At 39.0% G+C, this 19,743-nt stretch overlaps 1 protein-coding gene and 1 non-coding gene across 6 annotated transcripts in view; both read right to left on the reverse strand.

The window, feature by feature from the left end:
• Window positions 1-264: 264 nt before the first annotated feature.
• The window catches only part of LOC126190877 (E3 ubiquitin-protein ligase Topors), a 106,993-nt gene continuing 87,514 nt past the window's right edge, over window positions 265-19,743 (reverse strand). For all 5 annotated transcript variants that reach the window (XM_049931480.1, XM_049931482.1, XM_049931481.1 and 2 more), the window contains 2 exons: window positions 1,721-2,481; window positions 265-1,613 (listed from right to left, as the gene is read on the reverse strand). In XM_049931480.1, coding sequence (XP_049787437.1) covers window positions 724-1,613; window positions 1,721-2,481 — 1,651 coding nt within the window. In that variant the 3' untranslated portion in view covers window positions 265-723. The remainder of the gene's footprint in view (window positions 1,614-1,720; window positions 2,482-19,743) is intronic.
• Window positions 19,261-19,334, reverse strand: Trnat-ugu (transfer RNA threonine (anticodon UGU)). The gene has a single exon. It is a non-coding gene; the product is annotated as a tRNA-Thr (tRNA).

The raw sequence follows: 19,743 nt of genomic DNA on the forward strand, positions 1-19,743 counted from the left end.
ACTGAACACCCAATTATACTACTCAAGTAAGAGACGCCTGAAACACAGCATTCTCTTCTTATACACAGCAAAACTATTCATACCATCCCATGATCAAAGTGACTCACGAGTTTTGCAGTCTAAAAATATATACAGTTTAATGGGTCAGACAGTAACTACACAGTAATTGTTGAAATTGTACACATATAAGAGACAGACAAAGCATAACAATGTGCTTCCTATCCACAAATTTATGGAATTTGTTAAGATTTACAATATTTGACGTTCTTTCAAAGTAATATACAATGCAATCATGATTTTAAGTACAAAGCACCTTTAAATGGTCTTTACTCTAACCAGCAGCAACCCGTAATGTTTTCACACAGCCAAGTGGAAAAGAAAACAGGGCAAAAAATAAATAAGGGCACATCTGGATGATTTATGACGAACTTCTATTATCGCAGTTAGCACTGTATTTACAAACACTACAAGCACTGTTGTACGGCTCTTGTAGTCTTCCTGCATTGCAATCTGTCACATTATTATGTTCACTGCACTACGTTAAAAAAAAAAAAAAAAAAAAAAAAAAAAAAAAAAAAAAAAAAAAAAAAAAAAAAAAAAAAAAAAATAACAACTTCCGTAAAATTTACACATTTACTGCTTAACTTACTGAAATACTTTGAACTGAACACGAGTATATATATTATTTACAATAAAAGGAAAATGCACCTGGCTCTTAAGCCCTTAGTCAGAGTCTGAATAAATTACAGCATTTTCAGACCTCCGTTTGGTATGACGAATTACAAAATCTTCTGAAGATGATGAAGAAGTATATCGCTCCTTTCTTCGCCGCTTTTTCCTGTCATGCCTCCTTGACTTATGCTTTGATTTACTGCCACGGCTAGACAGATTCCACGGATTCAATGAAGGCTCATGCTGACGAACTGAACTAGATGATGTCGATGATGTTGAGGGATATGACACACCTTTAGTATTTGAAGTGCTGGTTTGTTTCGGAATAACAATGCTTCGCAGTTTTGGTTTATGTTCAGTGCCAAAAATACTTTCATCATCAGAAGAATATGGTGAGCTATATACAGAAATCCTTGAAGCAAGTGGATAACTATAATCATCTAATGACGATCTCCCAGAATTATAAGCATACCTTGAACTTTCTCTTTCCTTAGAAATGTGATGCCTCACAGGACTCTTGCTCAATGAATCAGAGCTACACGACAATTTGCTTAAATTACTCACTCTGGCTTTGCGGCACCTGCGAGAACTTCCACTCGATGAATCAGAGCTATAAGGTAATTTCTTCAGTCGCTTCCCTTTAGATCTACGACGCCTGATGGGACTGCTACTCAGTGTGTCTGAACTACTGTAGATGAGTTGTTTTGAACGGTTTAGACCAACTGGTGAAAAAGGGGATGAACTACTGCTTTGTGAACTTTTCGCTCTTGTTGGCTTCTTATTAATCTTGACTCTACTTCTGCTGGAACGAACTTTCTTTTCTTTGTGTTGGTGCACACGGGAACTTTTTACTGAATCTGGAATGTAGTTAGAGCAGCCAGCAGTGGAATCAGGCATTTCTCGCTGAGATCCTGAGGTAGAGGCAACAGGACTCACTGTATCTGCAATGCAAGAACCAAATTTGTCAGCAGACAGTAAAAAAATTATTATAATTACAAAGTTTACATAAATATATATCCAAGGAATACAAAGAGTGACCCACTCTTACCTGAGCTGTGCAGCTTATTTGAGTTATTGTCATTTATCTTATTACTATTAGAGTTTGCAGTTGTTTCACAAGAAGTTTCTTGCTCTTCTATAACATCTTCATCTGTATCGAGTGCAACAATTTCTGGAGTTCTTTCATGCAATGGTTTAACATAGCCAACTATAACACAGTCTTCAGAATCACTTGATGAAACAACATCTGATGCCTGTGATCTTATATTTGCTGTATACAAATGATCTTGCAAACTTTCACCTGCTTGCACTCTCTGAGAAGTATGGCGTGAAGTATTCCCATGTCTCCCAGAACGACTGCTAATGGAAGATAGGTGGGAAGCTTCACCAACACCTTCAACATCAATATCATTATCATCCTCATTTGCAACAGTTTCATGTGATGAGTCAACTGAGTCATCTGATGATATCACAACCACATCACTATCATCATCACGTACTGAATGGGGTGACGGTGGAAGCTCTATTGTATGAGCTTCATATGAACCATACTCAGCAGTCTCGTCAAAACCAATCATGTCATATGGAGAACGTGCAAATGTCCAAAGTTCATGGATAAAATGGTCAACATGCCTAGGGTTGATATTGTTTCGAAGATAATTTCTTATACTGCTGCTGTTAACTGAATGGTACTGCAGCATATTTAGAATGCAGTCCAAAACTAAAGCCAACCGTGACTGATTCTCTATAAGCACTGACAACTCACGAGAAAGCCAAGGAAGCAATCTATGCAGCTGTGCTGGATTGTTTCTGGAAAAAAAAAAAAAGATAAAAACCATTGAAAAATTGGCAGCATTAAAAAAAATTAAATTCATAAATACTCAAACTCTCATCTGGGTCTATTTTAAAGAAATGTTAACTATGAATTATGTAATCACTTTTTCAATGGAACTTAAGTGTTATTGTTACTATACATCACAAAAAAAACTTGTTGGCACCAATGTTTTATGTATATGCGACTTAATGACTATTACCTCAGATCACATAAGAAACAGATTGCCCGATAGCATTGTCTAGCAGGCAACCCTTGTCAGGCAACGGCCACCAGGCGGCAACAGTGTCACACCCTTACTTGTGGAATCAACCACTAGATGGCACTCCGTTCTGTGAAATATGTGGCAACATCGGCCGAACGCGTGCAGCTTTCCACTATTTGGCGTCTGTGAAGTACAGCTGTTTCTGACGTACCGGTGGTAGTGGATCGAGTCGTCATGCCGAGGGCCTGCGAGTATATCAACTGTGGAAGGAGTAGACGGACAAATTCTGAACTAAAAATGTTCAGATTTCCCGTCAAAGATAAAGAAAGTGGAGTGGATTTTAAATTCAGGTAAATCAATAAATTAGTTACGAGTAAGAATTAATAAAGAGCCCTAAGCATTCGATCCTATCTAAATTTTGTCGATCTTATATTCTGATATACCGTGGCTGCCCTTCCTGTACAATAATCATATCATATAATTTTCAAATGAAATCTTTGCTGCGATTTGGACTTTTTAAAACTGTTTATTCACTTCACTATCGTAATTTTGGCTGTAGAGACATTTTTGTGTGCAATGTGAAAACTGAAACCAATATAAGATATGGATAACAAAATGCAAAGCATAGTGTGGTAACATTTGGTAAACAATTTAAGAAGCATTACCTTACAAGACCTTTCGCTTGGTACTTTAAAATGGCTCTAGAGCTGAAATCGCAACAGTGAAATAAATGAATAATAGCCATCATCTAACCGCTAGGTCATCGGTCCCTCTAAATCCTGGTATATACTAGAGCGAACGAAGTGAACGAGTGTAAAACCTCGTTTACACTGCTGCAAATGAGTATTCATAGATAATTCGCCAGTGTTCACTGCCATTCGTTTACACGTGTGAACAAGTGTTTATACTGGAATGAAGGGAAGAGAATAGAATAGAACGAGCATAGCATGCAAACTACAGATGCTGCCTATTTTAATTATTTTTTTTATCTCTGCGCTAATAATCCTCACACAGCTTTCACTCGAAAACAACACTACTTATAGTAATAGTTCAGTGCGAGTGCAGATATCCCTAGCAGTAACTGTGTTGCAGATAAAAGCGTACGTCTGTTGCGAATATTTGCGGGTTATCTTTAAACTGTACACAGTAAATTTTTAACATAATTATGGTTTGCCGTCTATGGCTCTTCAAAGTTGACACCGCTAAAATATGCTCGAAAAACACGCTTTCATTTGTATATTAGAGCGTTTCCAGCCCCCTTTCAACAACAATCCAAAATTCATCGTTTTGCGCCACTCTTTTATATCATTTACAATAAGTTACATGCAAAGTAAAAGAATTAAAATTAGAAATGACTGTTACTGAAATATGTCAAGTCTTAATTCGCATCACAACAGAGTGCGGACATCAGCAGACAAAAATTCAGGCCAGGCACAAGTCTCTTTTCAGAGCAGTGGTGGGTTAAACTGCTTTACAAAACGTTGATATCTCATAATGCGGATAAGCAACTTGGCAGATGTGGATAAGGATCTTGTGGATGCGGTGCACATACGGACGGCGGCATTTTTCCTGTCCACGCAGACTTCTAGTTACAGCTACGATGTAAATCTTTGATATTGAGATAAGATTATTTTGCCCGCTGGTTTTGACAAAGCAAACAAAGTGGCATAGGAAAATAATTATGTCGGTAATGTTAGGACGCAAAACCCCCTGCTCAGTGCAATATTTGTCAGTAAATTAATGGATTATATTTCAAAGACGTTGAGAAGATTTTGAAAATTTTCTAGTGTTAACCTGCACGTGGAGATCTTTTTTATCGCCAGAATCCGTATCAGAAGAGCTGTATAACAAAGAGGAAATAGACGGCATGGAAGGCGAGTGTAAAACCTATGCGACTACAATACAGTCTGCATTTAAACAGTAACTCACGAGAAATATTTGTGTGTAACTTTACATTTATTTCATTTCGCATACGATTGTGAGAAGTATCCCTACAGTAGAAATAAAGTTGGTTTGTAAAATTACAGGAGCTAATCTACATTCTTCGATTGAAAACTCGGGTAAAACCATAGCCGATCATGGTCTACAGTCAGCTGTGTGACAAATGCAATTCGCGCGCAGCGCTCTAGCCGAACACAAATCAGCATCATTTACGTCACCGAAGACACAGCGTTGCCAATTCCGCGACATCTGTTGACCGACGGGAAAACTATTTTTACAGTTGCCTGTTCCGCCATAAGGACGGTCAATCTGTTTCTTATGTGATCTGGGCTATTACCAATAACACATATCAGTTCTTCATTTTGTTTTAAAAAGGAAAAGCAAAGCCAGAAATGTCAAAATATTTGAGATGTTCTAATTAACAGACGAATGTATAAAGTATAAAACATCTTGAAAAATGAAGGTTGGGCCAAAGGGTAATTAGTTAACAAAGCCAATAAGTAAACAGCAGAAGTTATAGCAAGTATGTAGAAAAGTAGAGAAAAAATACGAATAGAATAAGGTAATTATTAACGAGAAGCCATAATTTTAAACAAAAAGATAAAAGAACACATCAGAATATGCTGAATTAAACAAAACTATTCACAAATATCTCAAAGTATATATAAGAAGATACAACAAAAATTTGTTTACAGAATAAAATGAGAACAACAAAAGTATAAAGAAAACAATACGCAGAAACATGTGTAAAATAGACAACGCATTGTTTTCTGTCAAGATAGCTGATGCCACAGCAAATAATAACAGTGAAAAAGATGTTCAAGCATTTCAAGATATCTTCAAATGTTTATATGCTGCACACGTGAATCAGAATAATATTAGTAATGAAAATTATAATGTTCCACATGTAATGTGAGTTGAGGAATATAAAGTCACTTGAGGTAGGAAAAAAAGGGAAAAATACAGGGTGTACATAAAGTCCGGGAGCACTTTCAATTATTTATTGCACAAGAACCAAAAATTGTGCAGATATCACACTTATGTCATTTAGAAGAGAAACCCTGAAAGTTTTTTTTCATGTATGCCACATCAGCATAGTTTGGTAATTAGCTGATAGTCACCACTAGTTGCAGACATGGCGAGTTCAGGTGTGGAGCGAACTTTGTCCGTGTTGGAGTTCACTGTTTCATGAAATGGCCTCCCCGATCACCAGATCTCAATCCATGTGACTTTTTTCTGTGGGGACACATTAAAGATCTGGTCCACCTACCACCTCTACCATGTGATGTAGCAGAGCTCCGGGAGATAATACAGGAAGCGACTGCCTCAGTTGACGATGCCATGCTGGGACGGGTATGGCAAGAATTCGATTACTGTATTGACATCTGCCAGGTCACTCATGGTTCGCATATCGAATGTTTGTAAATAAAAACCTTTCAGTTTCTCTTCAAAATGCAATATGTATGACATCTGTATAATGTTTAGTTCTTGTGCAATAAATAATTGAAAGTGTTGCTGGACTTTATGTACACCCTGTACTTAGAGAGGACGGTGTTCCAGTTGTATGACCTGGATAATATACAAACTTTCTAAATGTGTGTTGATATCAGTTGAAATAGAATATAGTCCTCTGTCCATATAATGTTAAATTTACAACTGACCTCTTGTCAGAAAATAAAATGCAGTACAGCATTGATTATCCAAATGTCTGTCCACCAAACAACCACATAACCAAACAACCAAGTAACTGAAGTGTTACTCGCTTGCGCGGAATTGTTTAAGACAGTTTTTGTGCCCTCTGAAAGACTCATCAATTAAAGAATGGCAAAAGGGAAGAAAACATTACTGCTCCTTGCCGACACACCAATTCATCTAACATATGGTATCCTAAACGAAAAAGGATGAGTTCGTGGAAGTGATGGTTTTTCCACCTAACATCACCTCCTTATAACAGCTCATGAATCGAGACATTACTGAGACTTTCAAATGGTATTACAGAAAAGGATTGTTACATAAGTTACTGCTAGAATAAGGAGGGAGAAGATACAGGAACAGAATTTGAAAAAAGCCTATAATAAAATTGTGGATATGGCAGAAAGTTCTCAAAGTCTAATTAAAAATAATGAACAGAATGATATGTCTGAATTAAGTATTGACATGTCTACATACGGCTTTGCGATAGCCTGAGGCTCGAGATGAAAGCAACCAGTATCAGATACCAGCCCTGCAAAAAGGGCTTGCTCAGGCAGAGCAAAATTAAGAATTCTGTTAGTGTTAATTCTATGCACATGTAATGTACATGGAAAATGCATATGTATTACAATTTTTTTTTGTTTACTAGGCTGTATTACATGTATTCCTACTGCACTTGCCTTTGTAATAATAAAAGAGATCTGTGTCATTATCAATATACATAATTTTTATTAATAAATAGAAGTACACACTTCGATTATCCAAATAAACCGGTTTTCTGAACACCCAAGTCCCCCAATTAGTTTGTATAATAGACGCTCTACTGTATATACCATGAAAAACGTGGTGTACTGGAACGTGTACGTCACAGGAACCACAAACTGATGCATTCTCTCACCAGAATATTTTACCAAGGGACTAAGGACAATTCTATAGGTAGAGGTGAGACAGTGACATTTTGTTACTCTCCTATGACCAGAATGAGAAATGACACATAAGGGTGATTGATTTCACTGGCTGCTGTTCACTGTTCTTTATGTCTAGTCGCTCTTCCTTCCCATAGCACACAACTTTTATTCAATGGTAATATAATTTCTTGCCAGGAGACAGCACATTACATTATAATAGAACCTTAACAGACTTCTTTACCTGGCATGTATAACTTGCTCATTTCCCTATTAAAAGGACAGTAAAAATATTGAACCATATGAGAAAATTCTTCCCTCAGTTGTGCTTACTGTGTATTAACGTGCGAGTACTTCTCATAGGTAAAATCTGATGATGTGACAAGGGGAAAGTACAGTGCAGCTAAATGTGTCCCTCGCTTAAGACTCATTCATGGACATTGTAATAAAATACTGTAAAATGACAATTTAAAAAACTACAAACAAAGTGCCTCCCCTAAAAGGTGAGCTACACTATGTGATCAAAGCATCTGAACCCCTGGCTGAAAATGACTTATAAGTTCGTCGCGCCCTCCATCGATAATACTGGAATTCAATATGGTGTTGGCCCACCTTTAACCTTGATGACGGCTTCCACCCTCACATGCATACATTCAGTCAGGTGCTGGAAGGTTTCTTGGGGAATGGAAGCCCATTCTTCATGGAGTACTGCACTGAGGAGAGGTATCGATGTCGGTCGGTGAGGCCTGCACGAAGTCTGTGTTCCAAAACATCCCAGAGGTATTCATGTCAGAACTCTGTGCAGGCCAGTCTATTAGAGGGCTGCTTTTGTCATCTAACCACTCTGCCACAGGCCATGCATTATGAACAAGTGCTCAATCATGTTGAAAGATGCAATCACAATCCCCGAATTGTTATTCAACAGTGGGAAGCAAGAAGGTTCTTAAAACATGAATGTAGGCCTGTGCTGTGACAGTGCCACACAAAACAACAAGGTGTGCAAGTCCCCCTCCATAAAAAGCATGACCACAGGATAACACCACCACCTCCAAATTTTACTGCTGGCACTACACATGCTGGCAGATGACGTTCACCAGGCATTTGCCATATCCACACCCTGCCATCAGATCGCCACATTGTGTACCATGATTCGTCACTTCATACAACTTTTTTCTACTGTTCAATTGTCCAATGTTTATGCTTCTTACACCAAGCAAGGCGTCATTTGGAATACACCGGCTTGATATGTGGCTTATGAGCAACCACTTGACCACGAAATCAAAGTTTTCTCACCTCCCGCCTAACTGTGATACTTCTTGCAGTGAATCCTGATGCAGTTTGGGATTCCTGTGTGGTGGTCTGGATAGATGTCTGCCTATTACACACTGTGACCCCCTTCAACTGTCGGCAGTCTCTGTCAGTCAACAGGCGATGTTGGCCTGTGCGCTTTCGTGCTGTACGTGTCGCTTCACATTTCCACTTCACTATTACATTGGAAACGTGCACCTAGAGATATTTAGGAGTGTGGAAATCTTGCATACAGACGTATGACACAAGTGACACCCAATCAAATGACCACGTTCGAAGTCCGTGAGTTCCGCGGTGCGACCGATTCTGCTGTCTCACGATATCTAATGACTACTGAGGTCGCTGATATGGAGTCCTGGCAGTAGGTGGCAGCACAATGCACCTAATATGAAAAACGTATGTTTTTGGGGTGTCCGGATACTTTTGATCACATAGTGTAGATTTAATACTGGGGTTATGGAGATGTTAACCTTTTGCTCTAACCTGGATATAAAACAGTGGCATCTGCCATACTCATTTCTAAACATTTATTTCCTTCCTCGATATAGAAATAGAATATCACATAAAATAGATGATAATGGTACGAAGCATGAAGTACACACTATCTCTATCTCTACATCTACACCACGCAGGGTACAGCAGCATGTGCAGTATACCATGTAGGCAGACAGAGGAAGTGTGCGGACATAGGACAAGTCCTTTTAGAACATTTTTACACCATCTTTGTTTCTGCTACCATTTATTTTGCTGTCTAAATATCAAACCTATCTACCGTTTCCACCATCTTATTTCATGATTCTGCCAGCATCACTTGTCTTAATTAAACTTGTTTTATTTTTGTGAATGTTCGTCTTACAAACCGTTTTCAAGACATTATCTATAATTCCCTTTAAAAAAATTTCCTGCTTTCCTTTACTGCTAATGTAACATGTAGATTGAATAACATAGGGCATAAGCCACAACTAGTCCTGTCATGCTAGCTTCTCAATTACTACCTCCTTTCTTTGTGCTTCATCTCTTAGAACTGTAGTTTGGTTTCTACACAAGCTGTAGATGATCTTTTGCTTTTTGTATTTAGCTCCTGATATAAGCTCCCTGGTTGTTTATTGGATATAAGGTCCCCGCCTGTTATGCAAAACACTGCTTTTTTCTTATGACCCAAATAGATACCAGCACCTCTCTGTTAGCATCAGTAGGTTTTCTTTATTCAAATCTGTGAATTTTTAACTGATAACTAATCTACGAAAATTAGGCCTAAAGATAGTTATTGTTTGTTTTTGCCATTACCTTCATTTTATATTATATGGTTACGCAGCATGATTTGCACGTACTGAAAGCTTGTCATCTGCAAGCAAACGATGTTAATGTGAACTTGGTTGGGGAGTTCGTTTTGCTTTGTCAGATCATTTTGATTTGCATGCTCATGAGCTTCTCTGAACATTTCACACACAAATACAGGGTGAAAATTATTGAGCTATATGAAAAAAATTATAAATAAACATAAATTAGTTACAAACTGTAGCATGCACACACTTTATTTAACATGTAAAGATCACTACAGATATTCGGATTTATGTTATGACACGTTCAATATGCCTCCCGTCATTGTTAACAATGTGGCGCAGACGAATAGTAAAATTTTGCGTGACCTGCTGAAGTGTTGGAACATTGATGACCTCCTGAATGGTTGTTTTCAGCTCAGCAATGGTTTTGGGATTATTGCTATACACTTTGTCTTTAATATACCCCCACAAAAAGGAGTCACATGTGTTCAGATTCAGAGAATATGGCGGCCAATAGAGGCCCATGCCAATGGTCTACAGGTACCCCGGAGCAAGAATGCAGTCCTCAAAGTGCTCTTCCAGGACATTAAACACTCTCCTGCTTTGTGCTCCATCTGGCATGAACTATATCTTGTGGAAATCAGGGTCACTTTGGATAATGGACGTGAAATCATCTTCCAAAACCTTCAACTACCATTTGGTAGTCACTGTGTCACCAAGGAATATCACAGTGACTATTCCGTGACTGGATGTGGCACATCACACAGTCACCTGTTGAGGGTAAAGAGACTTTTTGATCACCAAACCATGCATGCACACACTAATTCCCATCACGCCCCATGGAAAACCATGCACTTTGAACGTCCTAATGCAAACCATTCAGAAGTTATGACAATTTTATTTCACATAGTTCAATAATTGTCACCCTTTACTAGACGTAATCTGCAGAATTTTGTTTGTGATAAACACTTTTTGCTCTGGCAAAACTCTCTCCTCTCTCTCTCTCTCTCTCTCTCTCTCTCTCTCTCTCTCTCTGTGTGTGTGTGTGTGTGTGTGTGTGTGTGTGTGTGTGTGTGGAGGGGGGGAGGGTTGTGCATAAACCCGTGTATGTATAAACTACACATTACTTAAAACATTAAGAGAACCTTACAGAAAAGATGACACACACAGCTCAAAAGTGCATGCATGCATAAGCACGTGTGCACGACCCCCCCCCCCCCCCACACACACAGAGTGAGTGAGTGAGTGAGTGAGTGAGTGAGAGAGAGAGAGAGAGAGAGAGAGAGAGAGAGAGGGGGGGGGGGTGTAGATGGCACCAAACTCAGTATGTGTAGTATCTGTGTGTTGTTCTGAATAACTCATGAGAACACAAATGACAGAGGATCTGACAAAACAAAACATAAGTAATAGCAAATATATGCATGAAATAACTTGATACAACAAAATTATGTTTAAACACAAAGTGATGCATTAAAATGTCACCCAAATTTACCGTAACAGCATTAGGTTGCAGATGACAAGCTACTAGTACATGATAATGTACAAATGATCCCGCCCAAATGATTCTGCTTAACTGGGTAAAGTAAAATCAAGGTAGTGACAAAAATAAAGCAAAAAATCTTTAGGTCTAATTATCATATATTAGTTATCACTTAAAAAATATGTTAACATTTTAAAGACTTTAATAAAGAAAATGCACTGATGACAGCACAGAAGTGTTGAAACTTATCTGGGTCATATGAAAAACAACCTCCCCCTCCCATGAACCATGGACCTTGGATCTTGCCGTTGGTGGAGATGCTTGAGTGCCTCAATGACACAGATAGCCGTACGTAGGTGCAACCACAACTGAGGGGTATCTGTTGAGAGGCCAGACAAACGTGTGGTTCCTAAAGAGGGGCAGCAGCCTTTTCAGTAGTTGCAGGGGCAACAGTCTGGATGAATGACTGATCTGGCCTTGTAACACTAACCAAAATGGTCTTGCTGTGCTGGTACTGTGAATGACTGAAAGCAAGGGGAAACTACAGCCGTAATTTTTCCCGAGGGCATGCAGCTTTACTGTATGGTTAAATGATGATGGCGTCCTCTTGGGTAAAATATTCCAGAGGTAAAATAGTCCCCCATTCAGATCTCTGGGCGGGGACTACTCAAGAGGAGGACGTCGTTATCAGGAGAAAGAAAACTGGCATTCTATGGATCGGAGTGTGGCATGTCAGATCCCTTAATTGGGCAGGTAGGTTAGAAAATTTAAAAAGGGAAATGGATAGGTTAAAGTTAAATATAGTGGGAATTAGTGAAGTTCGGTGGCAGGAGGAACAAGACTTTTGGTCAGGTGCATACAGGATTATAAATACAAAATCAAATATGGGTAATGCAGGACTGGTTTAATAATGAATAAAAAAATAGGAGTACAGGTAAGCTACTATAAACAGCATAGTGAACGCATTATTGTGGCCAAGATAGACACGAAGCCCACGCCTACTACAGTAGTACAAGTTTATATGCCAACTAGCTCTGCAGATGATGAAGAAATTGATGAAATGTATGAGGAGATAAAAGAAATTATTCAGGTAGTGAAGGGAGACGAAAATTTAATAGTCATGGGTGACTGGAATTCGACAGTAGGAAAAGGAAGAGAAGGAAACGTAGTAGGTGAATATGGAATGGGAGAAAGGAATGAAAGAGGAAGCTGCCTGGTAGAATTTTGCACAGAGCATAAATTAATCATAGGGATCACTTGGTTCAAGAATCATAAAAGAAGGTTGTATACATGGAAGAATCCTGGAGATACTAGAAGGTATCAGATAGTTTATATAATGGTAAGACAGATATTTAGGAACCAGGTTTTAAATTGTAAGACATTTCCAGGGGCAGATGTGGACTCTGACCACAATCTATTGGTTATGAACTGTAGATTAGAACTGAAGAAACTGCAAAAAGGTGGGAATTTAAGGAGATGGGACCTGGATAAACTGACTAAACCAAAGGTTGTACAGAGTTTCAGGGAGAGCATAAGAGAACAATTGACAGGAATGGGGGAAAGAAATACAGTAGAAGAAGAATGGGTAGCTTTGAGGAATGAAATAGTGAAGGCAGCAGAGGATCAAGTACGCAAAAAGACAAGGGCTAGTAGAAATCCTTGGGTAACAGAAGAGATACTGAATTTAATTGATGAGAGGAGAAAATACAAAAATGCAGTTAGTGAAGCAGGCAAAAAGGAATACAAACGTCTAAAAAATGAGATTCACAGGAAGTGCAAAATGGCTAAGCAGGGATGGCTAGAGGAGAAATGTAAGGATGTAGAGGCATATCTCACTAGGGGTAAGATAGATACTGCCTACAGGAAAATTAAAGAGACCTTTGTAGAAAAGAGAAAGACTTGCATGAATATCAAGAGCTCAGTTGGAAATCCAGTACTAAACAAAGAAGGGAAAGCAGAAAGGTGGATGGAGGATATAGAGGGTCTATACAGGGGCGATGTTCTTGCGGACAATATTAAGGAAATGGAAGAGGATGTAGATGAAGATGAAATGGGAGATATGATACTGCGTGAAGAGTTTGACAGAGCACTGAAAGACCTAAGTCTAAACAAGGCCCCGGGCATAGACAACATTCCATTAGAACTACTGACAGCCTTGGGAGAGCCGGCCCTGACAAAACTTTACCATCTGGTGAGCAAGATGTATGAGACAGGCGAAATTCCCCTCAGACTTCCAAAAAGAATATAATAATTCCAATCCCAAAGAAAGCAGGTGTTGACAGATGTGAAAATTACCGAACTATCAGTTTAATAAGTCACAGCTGCAAAATAACAACGCAAATTCTTTACAGACGAATGGAAAAACTGGTAGAAGCCGACCTCGGGGAAGATCAGTTTGGATTCCGTAGAAATGTTGGAACACGTGAGGCAATACTGACCCTATGACTTATCTTAGAAGAAAGATTAAGGAAAGGCAAACCTACGTTTCTAGCATTTGTAGACTTAGAGAAAGCTTTTGACAATGTTGACTGGAATACTCTCTTTCAAATTCTGAAGGAGGCAGGGGTAAAATACAGGGATCGAGAGGCTATTTACAATTTGTACACAAACCAGAGGGCAGTTATAAGAGTTGAGGGACATGAAAGGGAAGCAGCGGTTGGGAAGGGAGTGAGACAGGGTTGTAGCCTCTCCCCAGTGTTATTCAATCTGTACATTGAGCAAGCAGTAAAGGAAACAAAAGAAAAGTTCGGAGTAGGTATTTAAATCCATGGAGAAGAAATAAAAACTTTGAGGTTCGCCGATGACATTGTAATTGTATCAGAGACAGCATGGGACTTGGAAGAGCAGTTGAACGGAATGGATAGTGTCTTGAAACGAGGATATAAGATGAACATCCACAAAAGCAAAATGAGGATAATGGAATGTAGTCGAATTAAGTCGGGTGATGCTGAGGGAATTAGATTAGGAAATAAGACACTTAAAGTAGTAAAGGAGTTCTGCTATTTGGGGAGCAAAATAACTGATGATGGTCAAAGTACAGAGGATATAAAATGTAGACTGGCAATGGCAAGGAAAGTGTTTCTGAAGAAGAGAAATTTGTTTACATCGAGTATTGATTTAAGTGTTAGGAAGTCGTTTCTGAGAGTATTTATATGGAGCGTAGCCATGTATGGAAGTGAAACGTGGACGATAAATAGTTTAGACAAGAAGAGAATAGAAGCTTTCGAAATGTGGTGCTACAGAAGAATGCTGAAGATTAGATGGGTAGATCAACATAACTAATGAGGCTGTATTAAATAGGATTGGGGAGAAGAGGAGTTTGTGGCACAACTTGACTAGAAGAAGGGATCGGTTGGTAGGACATGATCTGAGGCATCAAGGGATCACCAATTTAGTACTGGAGGGCAGTGTGGAGGGTAAAAATCGTAGAGGGAGAGATGAATACACTAAGCAGATTCAGAAGGATGTAGGTTAGTAGGTACTAGGAGATGAAGCTTGCACAGGATAGAGTAACATGGAGAGCTGCATCAAACCAGTCTCAGGACTGAAGACCACAACAACAACAACAACAACAACAACAACACGAAAAACAAGTGTTTTGCCCAACAGGCAGACCTGATACCAAACAAATTTAACTGCAACTACAGCAAATGCAAGAGCAACAAATCCAAATTATGAGTATCCCGTGTCAGTTTGACTACAGACGGATGAAACAAGTAGTAAAATCAGAGTTAGTATTTTACAACTGTGATCTATCAAACTGATGGTCAGTAACACTTACATCTGTCAGCATCTCCCTTCTTTGGCCTTGGCATTATTATATTCTTCTCTTTGCATTTTACCCACTCCCCCCCCCCCCCCCCCCCCTTGAGGCTTAACAGAGCATGATAGAAAATGTGGCAAATAAATATCCTTTTTCTTCTAGATGAACTTGAATTGAGAAGAACTTTTGGCCTATTTTTCATTCCCACAAACAGCTAACTGAATAACACCCTGCACAAGCAAAAACTGAATATGGTTTCTGTGTAGCACATATACTGTTCACTTTACAAATCTCTCACAGAGATCAAGCCTTGATGTGCACCAAATTACAATGAGATGTGAATACATACAATGGAGAGTACGAGCAAAATTTATATACTTAGTGAGACTGAATTCAGGGTATACTAATAAAATAGGAAAAATTAAAGTGAAAAATGGAAATAAATACAGGACATACATAGTAAGAAAGAAAAACATGAGAATGGTGCACGAGAATACAGAAGCAAATCAGAACATAAACTTGCAGAGATTCAGAGTAGTGATTAATTGAAATGGAGGAGCAAGTGCACCAGAGACTTTCACTTTGTCTTGTGTTACTTCTATGTTTCTACTTTTGTCCCTTCCATTTACCTAAAGCTTCAGGCAACTTCCAATTTGCTATATATTTTATCTCCTTCATTTCACTACATTTCTAATCCTTTATTCAGTCTCTGTTTCTTAGCTCTAGTTCCACTGTTTTAAATTGTGCAACATATTACCTTTAGTAGAGCAATGTGTTACCAAAAGTCAATCTAGCCAACAAATGATCGCCACAATGAAAGTTTTTGTTATTAGCTAATTGGTTTAAAATAGTGAAGTGTTTGGAATTTGTTACTGTATATGCTTGTACACCGGCCCAGATGGACATGACATGCCTCCAACTCTGCTTTAGCTTGTGCCAATGCTACTGGTAGCCACCGATTGCCTACACTCGTCACTGATAAAGGTAAGAAACTGCTGCAGTGTTCGAAACACATTAGTAAGTCTGCAATGCCTGTTGTTCACACCTCACAGAAGAGCACACAGTAGGACAGTACAATTTTCATGGAATAGTTAATGGGAGTTGTTGTACTCTCTTTAAAAGATCTTCAGTTAAAGAATGGCAGAAGGAAGAAAACATTACTGCAACTTGATAATGTAGCAACTCACCCCTCCTGATATATCTTACATGAAAAAGGTGAGTTCATAAAAGTAACGTTTTTTTCCACATAATGTAACCTCTTCATTACAGTCCAGGAGTCACGATGTTATTGAGACTTTCAAATCGTATTAGAGATAAGAATTATTCCACAAGTTACTGTTAGAAAGAGAAGAGATGAGAAGAGAAGGGAGAAGAGGAAAGTTTGTCAGGAAACCACAAAAATACTACAGATTTGCAAGATGCATCCTACATGATCAAAGCAGCATGGAATAGTGTAAAGAAACAGAATTTGAAAAAAAGGCTGTAATAAAATTGTGGGTATGGTGGAAAGCTCTCAATGTCTAATTGCAAATAATGAATGATGTGCCTGAATTGGTCAACATGCTAAAAGAGCTCAAATGACATGAACGTGAGGAAGAAAACATGCAAGAATGGATGACTGTTGACAATGCATGTCTAGGGCACCAAATTATTCAAGATAGTGCAATTGTAAACCTCATCACTGATAAAGCTGACGCAGCCAGCATCCTATCAACTTGTGGTCCAGAAAACAAAGCTGAATATATAATGGTTGGTTCTCAGGAATTTACATGTGTAGATACTGTCTTGCAATGATTTGTAGCTCAAGATGAAAGTGCCGAGTATCAAATATCTGCACTGAAAAAAATATGTGACATAGCTACCCGTAAGCGTGTAGGCTTGTTTAGACAGACCAAAATTTAGGATTTTTTAAGCAGTTAATTCTATTCATATGTGATGTACGAGCAAAGTGCATATGTATATCCTATTTTTTTATTTACTAGGCTGTATTACATACATTCCTACTGTCTTTGTAATTATAAAAGAGATTCAAATTATTATAAATATAATTATGCCGTTTTTTGGGTAAATTAGTGTATACAATTCAATTATCTGAATAAACTGATTCTCTGAACACCCAAGACCCCTAATTAGTTCGAGTAATCAATGCTCTACTGTAATAAGAAATGAAAAATCGTACGTGTTTTGTGATGAAAATAAATGCTACTTTCTGGCTATAGATGACGTCAAATTAGAATAAAATGGAAAGTTCATCTGAACATGTAACTTAAATACAAATGCTGAGGTAAGTATAGACGTCTCTATCGCAAATGCTTCCTGCAAACTATTCATACAAATGGAATGAATTATGTACATTTTTGATATACCTAGACTGTCTGTTATTTTGGCACACATATTTCATGTCTCCCTAGTCCAAGATTCATTAACAACGTCACATAAAGGTTGAATGTTTGAGATAATAAATGTTTGGATTACTACGCATGTTTATGTTAGAGTATCTTAGATTAACTAGGATTTCACTATGAAATATTTATGAATGAAAATTTTCTGGGGAATAACTCAAATCACTGTATATGTTTAAGGCTATTACGCAGCCACAGAGAAGATGCATTACTTAAATTAGAATGCTTTTACGAGTTTATCTGGAAAGGTGCAGCATATTAGCACCATCACATTGTCGAGGGCAAGAGTAGGGAGGGGCAATGTACCCATAGATAGCAGTTCAATGAAGAGCTGACATCCAGATGAAATCTATATAGGAACATTCAGAGCCAAAGCAAAGTAATACATCCACAATGAATGAAAATAAGTTTGGTTACATAAAATGGAATGCAGAGGAGTATAATTAAGAGACAGCAGATGAGGAAACTCAGTAATCAGGTAAGGATTCTAGATGAAATAGGAGTAAGTTATCTCAAAGCACAAGAATACAGAGAAGAGTAGTTTATAATATTAAACAGGATACTGCACCCTTATTTGTAAATTGCGTAACAGAGGGTAGGTGTACCAAAGAAAGGCGGACCTAACCCTAAAGGGTGATAACAGGGATATGTGGTGATACTATCTTTGTGAAAATTTGATGGTGGTTAGGAAATAGCCTCCTGATGAAGAAGTGTCTCGGGTAGTTTCTACAGAAGTAGCACACTGTTGGTTTTGAGGCTCACTCCAAAGTTGAGAAATACGGGGACTACTTGTCTTATAGTGATCTAATTGATGTACTAATTTTATAAAACTATGACAGTAAAATAAGTGTGACCTTTCTGTGCTGTTCCTAATGTAGGTAATATGGAGTAAAGAGGTAGGCAAGGCAACAAAAGACTGCCCGTTGTTCCAAATACATACAGGAGAAATATGAAATGTTTATTGAGAAATGTGATTAACATAAGATATGGTTGGGAATTTCACATTACTCTGAGCCATGTATTGACTCGTGCTACACCTTGTATTTAGATTGCATTGGTTTTCCTTTTCTTCCCCTGACATGTTTGTTTGATATGTTGTCTGTCATTAAGTGGCTGCTTGGTTGTCTTTTCCCTCTGCTATCGATATCTGTGTTTGCTCCCGGGAAACTGCTATGGAGGAAATGAGGTCTTTGACCGGTTGTAACCTCGTGTGGTGGCGGGGATATAGGGGCGTTGTGCACTCAGAGAGTCTGGTGGATACGGGAGGGCAGCGTGGCTCGCCAGCGTGGACCAGGCATGGTCGGTTGTACCTAGTCGCCACGTGATGTATGTCGGCTGAGTGTAACGAGCGGGTTGAGTTGACGGAAGAGCTCCTCGCGGGTTGGTTGTATACAGAATTGCCCCACGAGTAGTTGCTGTTAATTTCACCTTGGTGGGACGTTAACAAGCTTCTTTAAGTCCTCCGTTTAAACACTGGAGTTTAAAAAGGAGACACCTAACATGAAGGAGCGGTCACTACCCGTCAACGTTGCAGAGAAGACATGAACTGCAGTGAGCGTGTTGTCGCGTGACCGTGGCGTGTTGGGTACACTGGCGACGCGTAAGCGGTCAGATGTGTGGATCCTTGCCTTCGGAGGTCGTGTACTGCCTGTTCGAGCATAACTGCAAGTTAAGTTAGTGGAAGGTTTAATCACTAAGTAATAAATGATGACTAACTGAAAACCTCAGCTGCAGACAGGTGTTACTGATATACCTCGATGTGGACAGCTGAAAATGTGTGCCCCGACCGGGACTCGAACCCGGGATCTCCTGCTTACATGGCAGACGCTCTATCCATATGAGCCACCGAGGACACAGATGAATAGCGCGACTGCAGGGACTTATCCCTTGCACGCTTCCCGTGAGACTCACGTTCCCAACTGTCCACAATTCTACATATGTATTGTACCTTATAGACATTTATTCCAGGGAAAAGCTGCACGGTCATCAACAGTAACTGTTCTTTCGAGAACAAGTTACTGTCTTCGTATATTAAGTAATAAGTTTGCGTAACCAGTCTCTCTTCTGCCCTGTGGCCTCCGGCGATCGGGTTTCCTGTCCCTGGCACCGGTGTAATGGAAGACAGTGATCTTTCCTCCTCCTCTCGTTACTGCCCGATGGGAGGTGTAGTTTTGGCAGTTTAATTGTTTCGCTATTCTGTCGTGTGTTATCAGTAAATTCATGCTTCTTGTTGGTTGATCATGTGGTCGCTCATTCAGGAC

The sequence above is a fragment of the Schistocerca cancellata genome, chromosome 6 (genome assembly GCF_023864275.1).
Source record: "Schistocerca cancellata isolate TAMUIC-IGC-003103 chromosome 6, iqSchCanc2.1, whole genome shotgun sequence".
NCBI classification, from domain to species: Eukaryota; Metazoa; Arthropoda; class Insecta; order Orthoptera; family Acrididae; genus Schistocerca; species Schistocerca cancellata.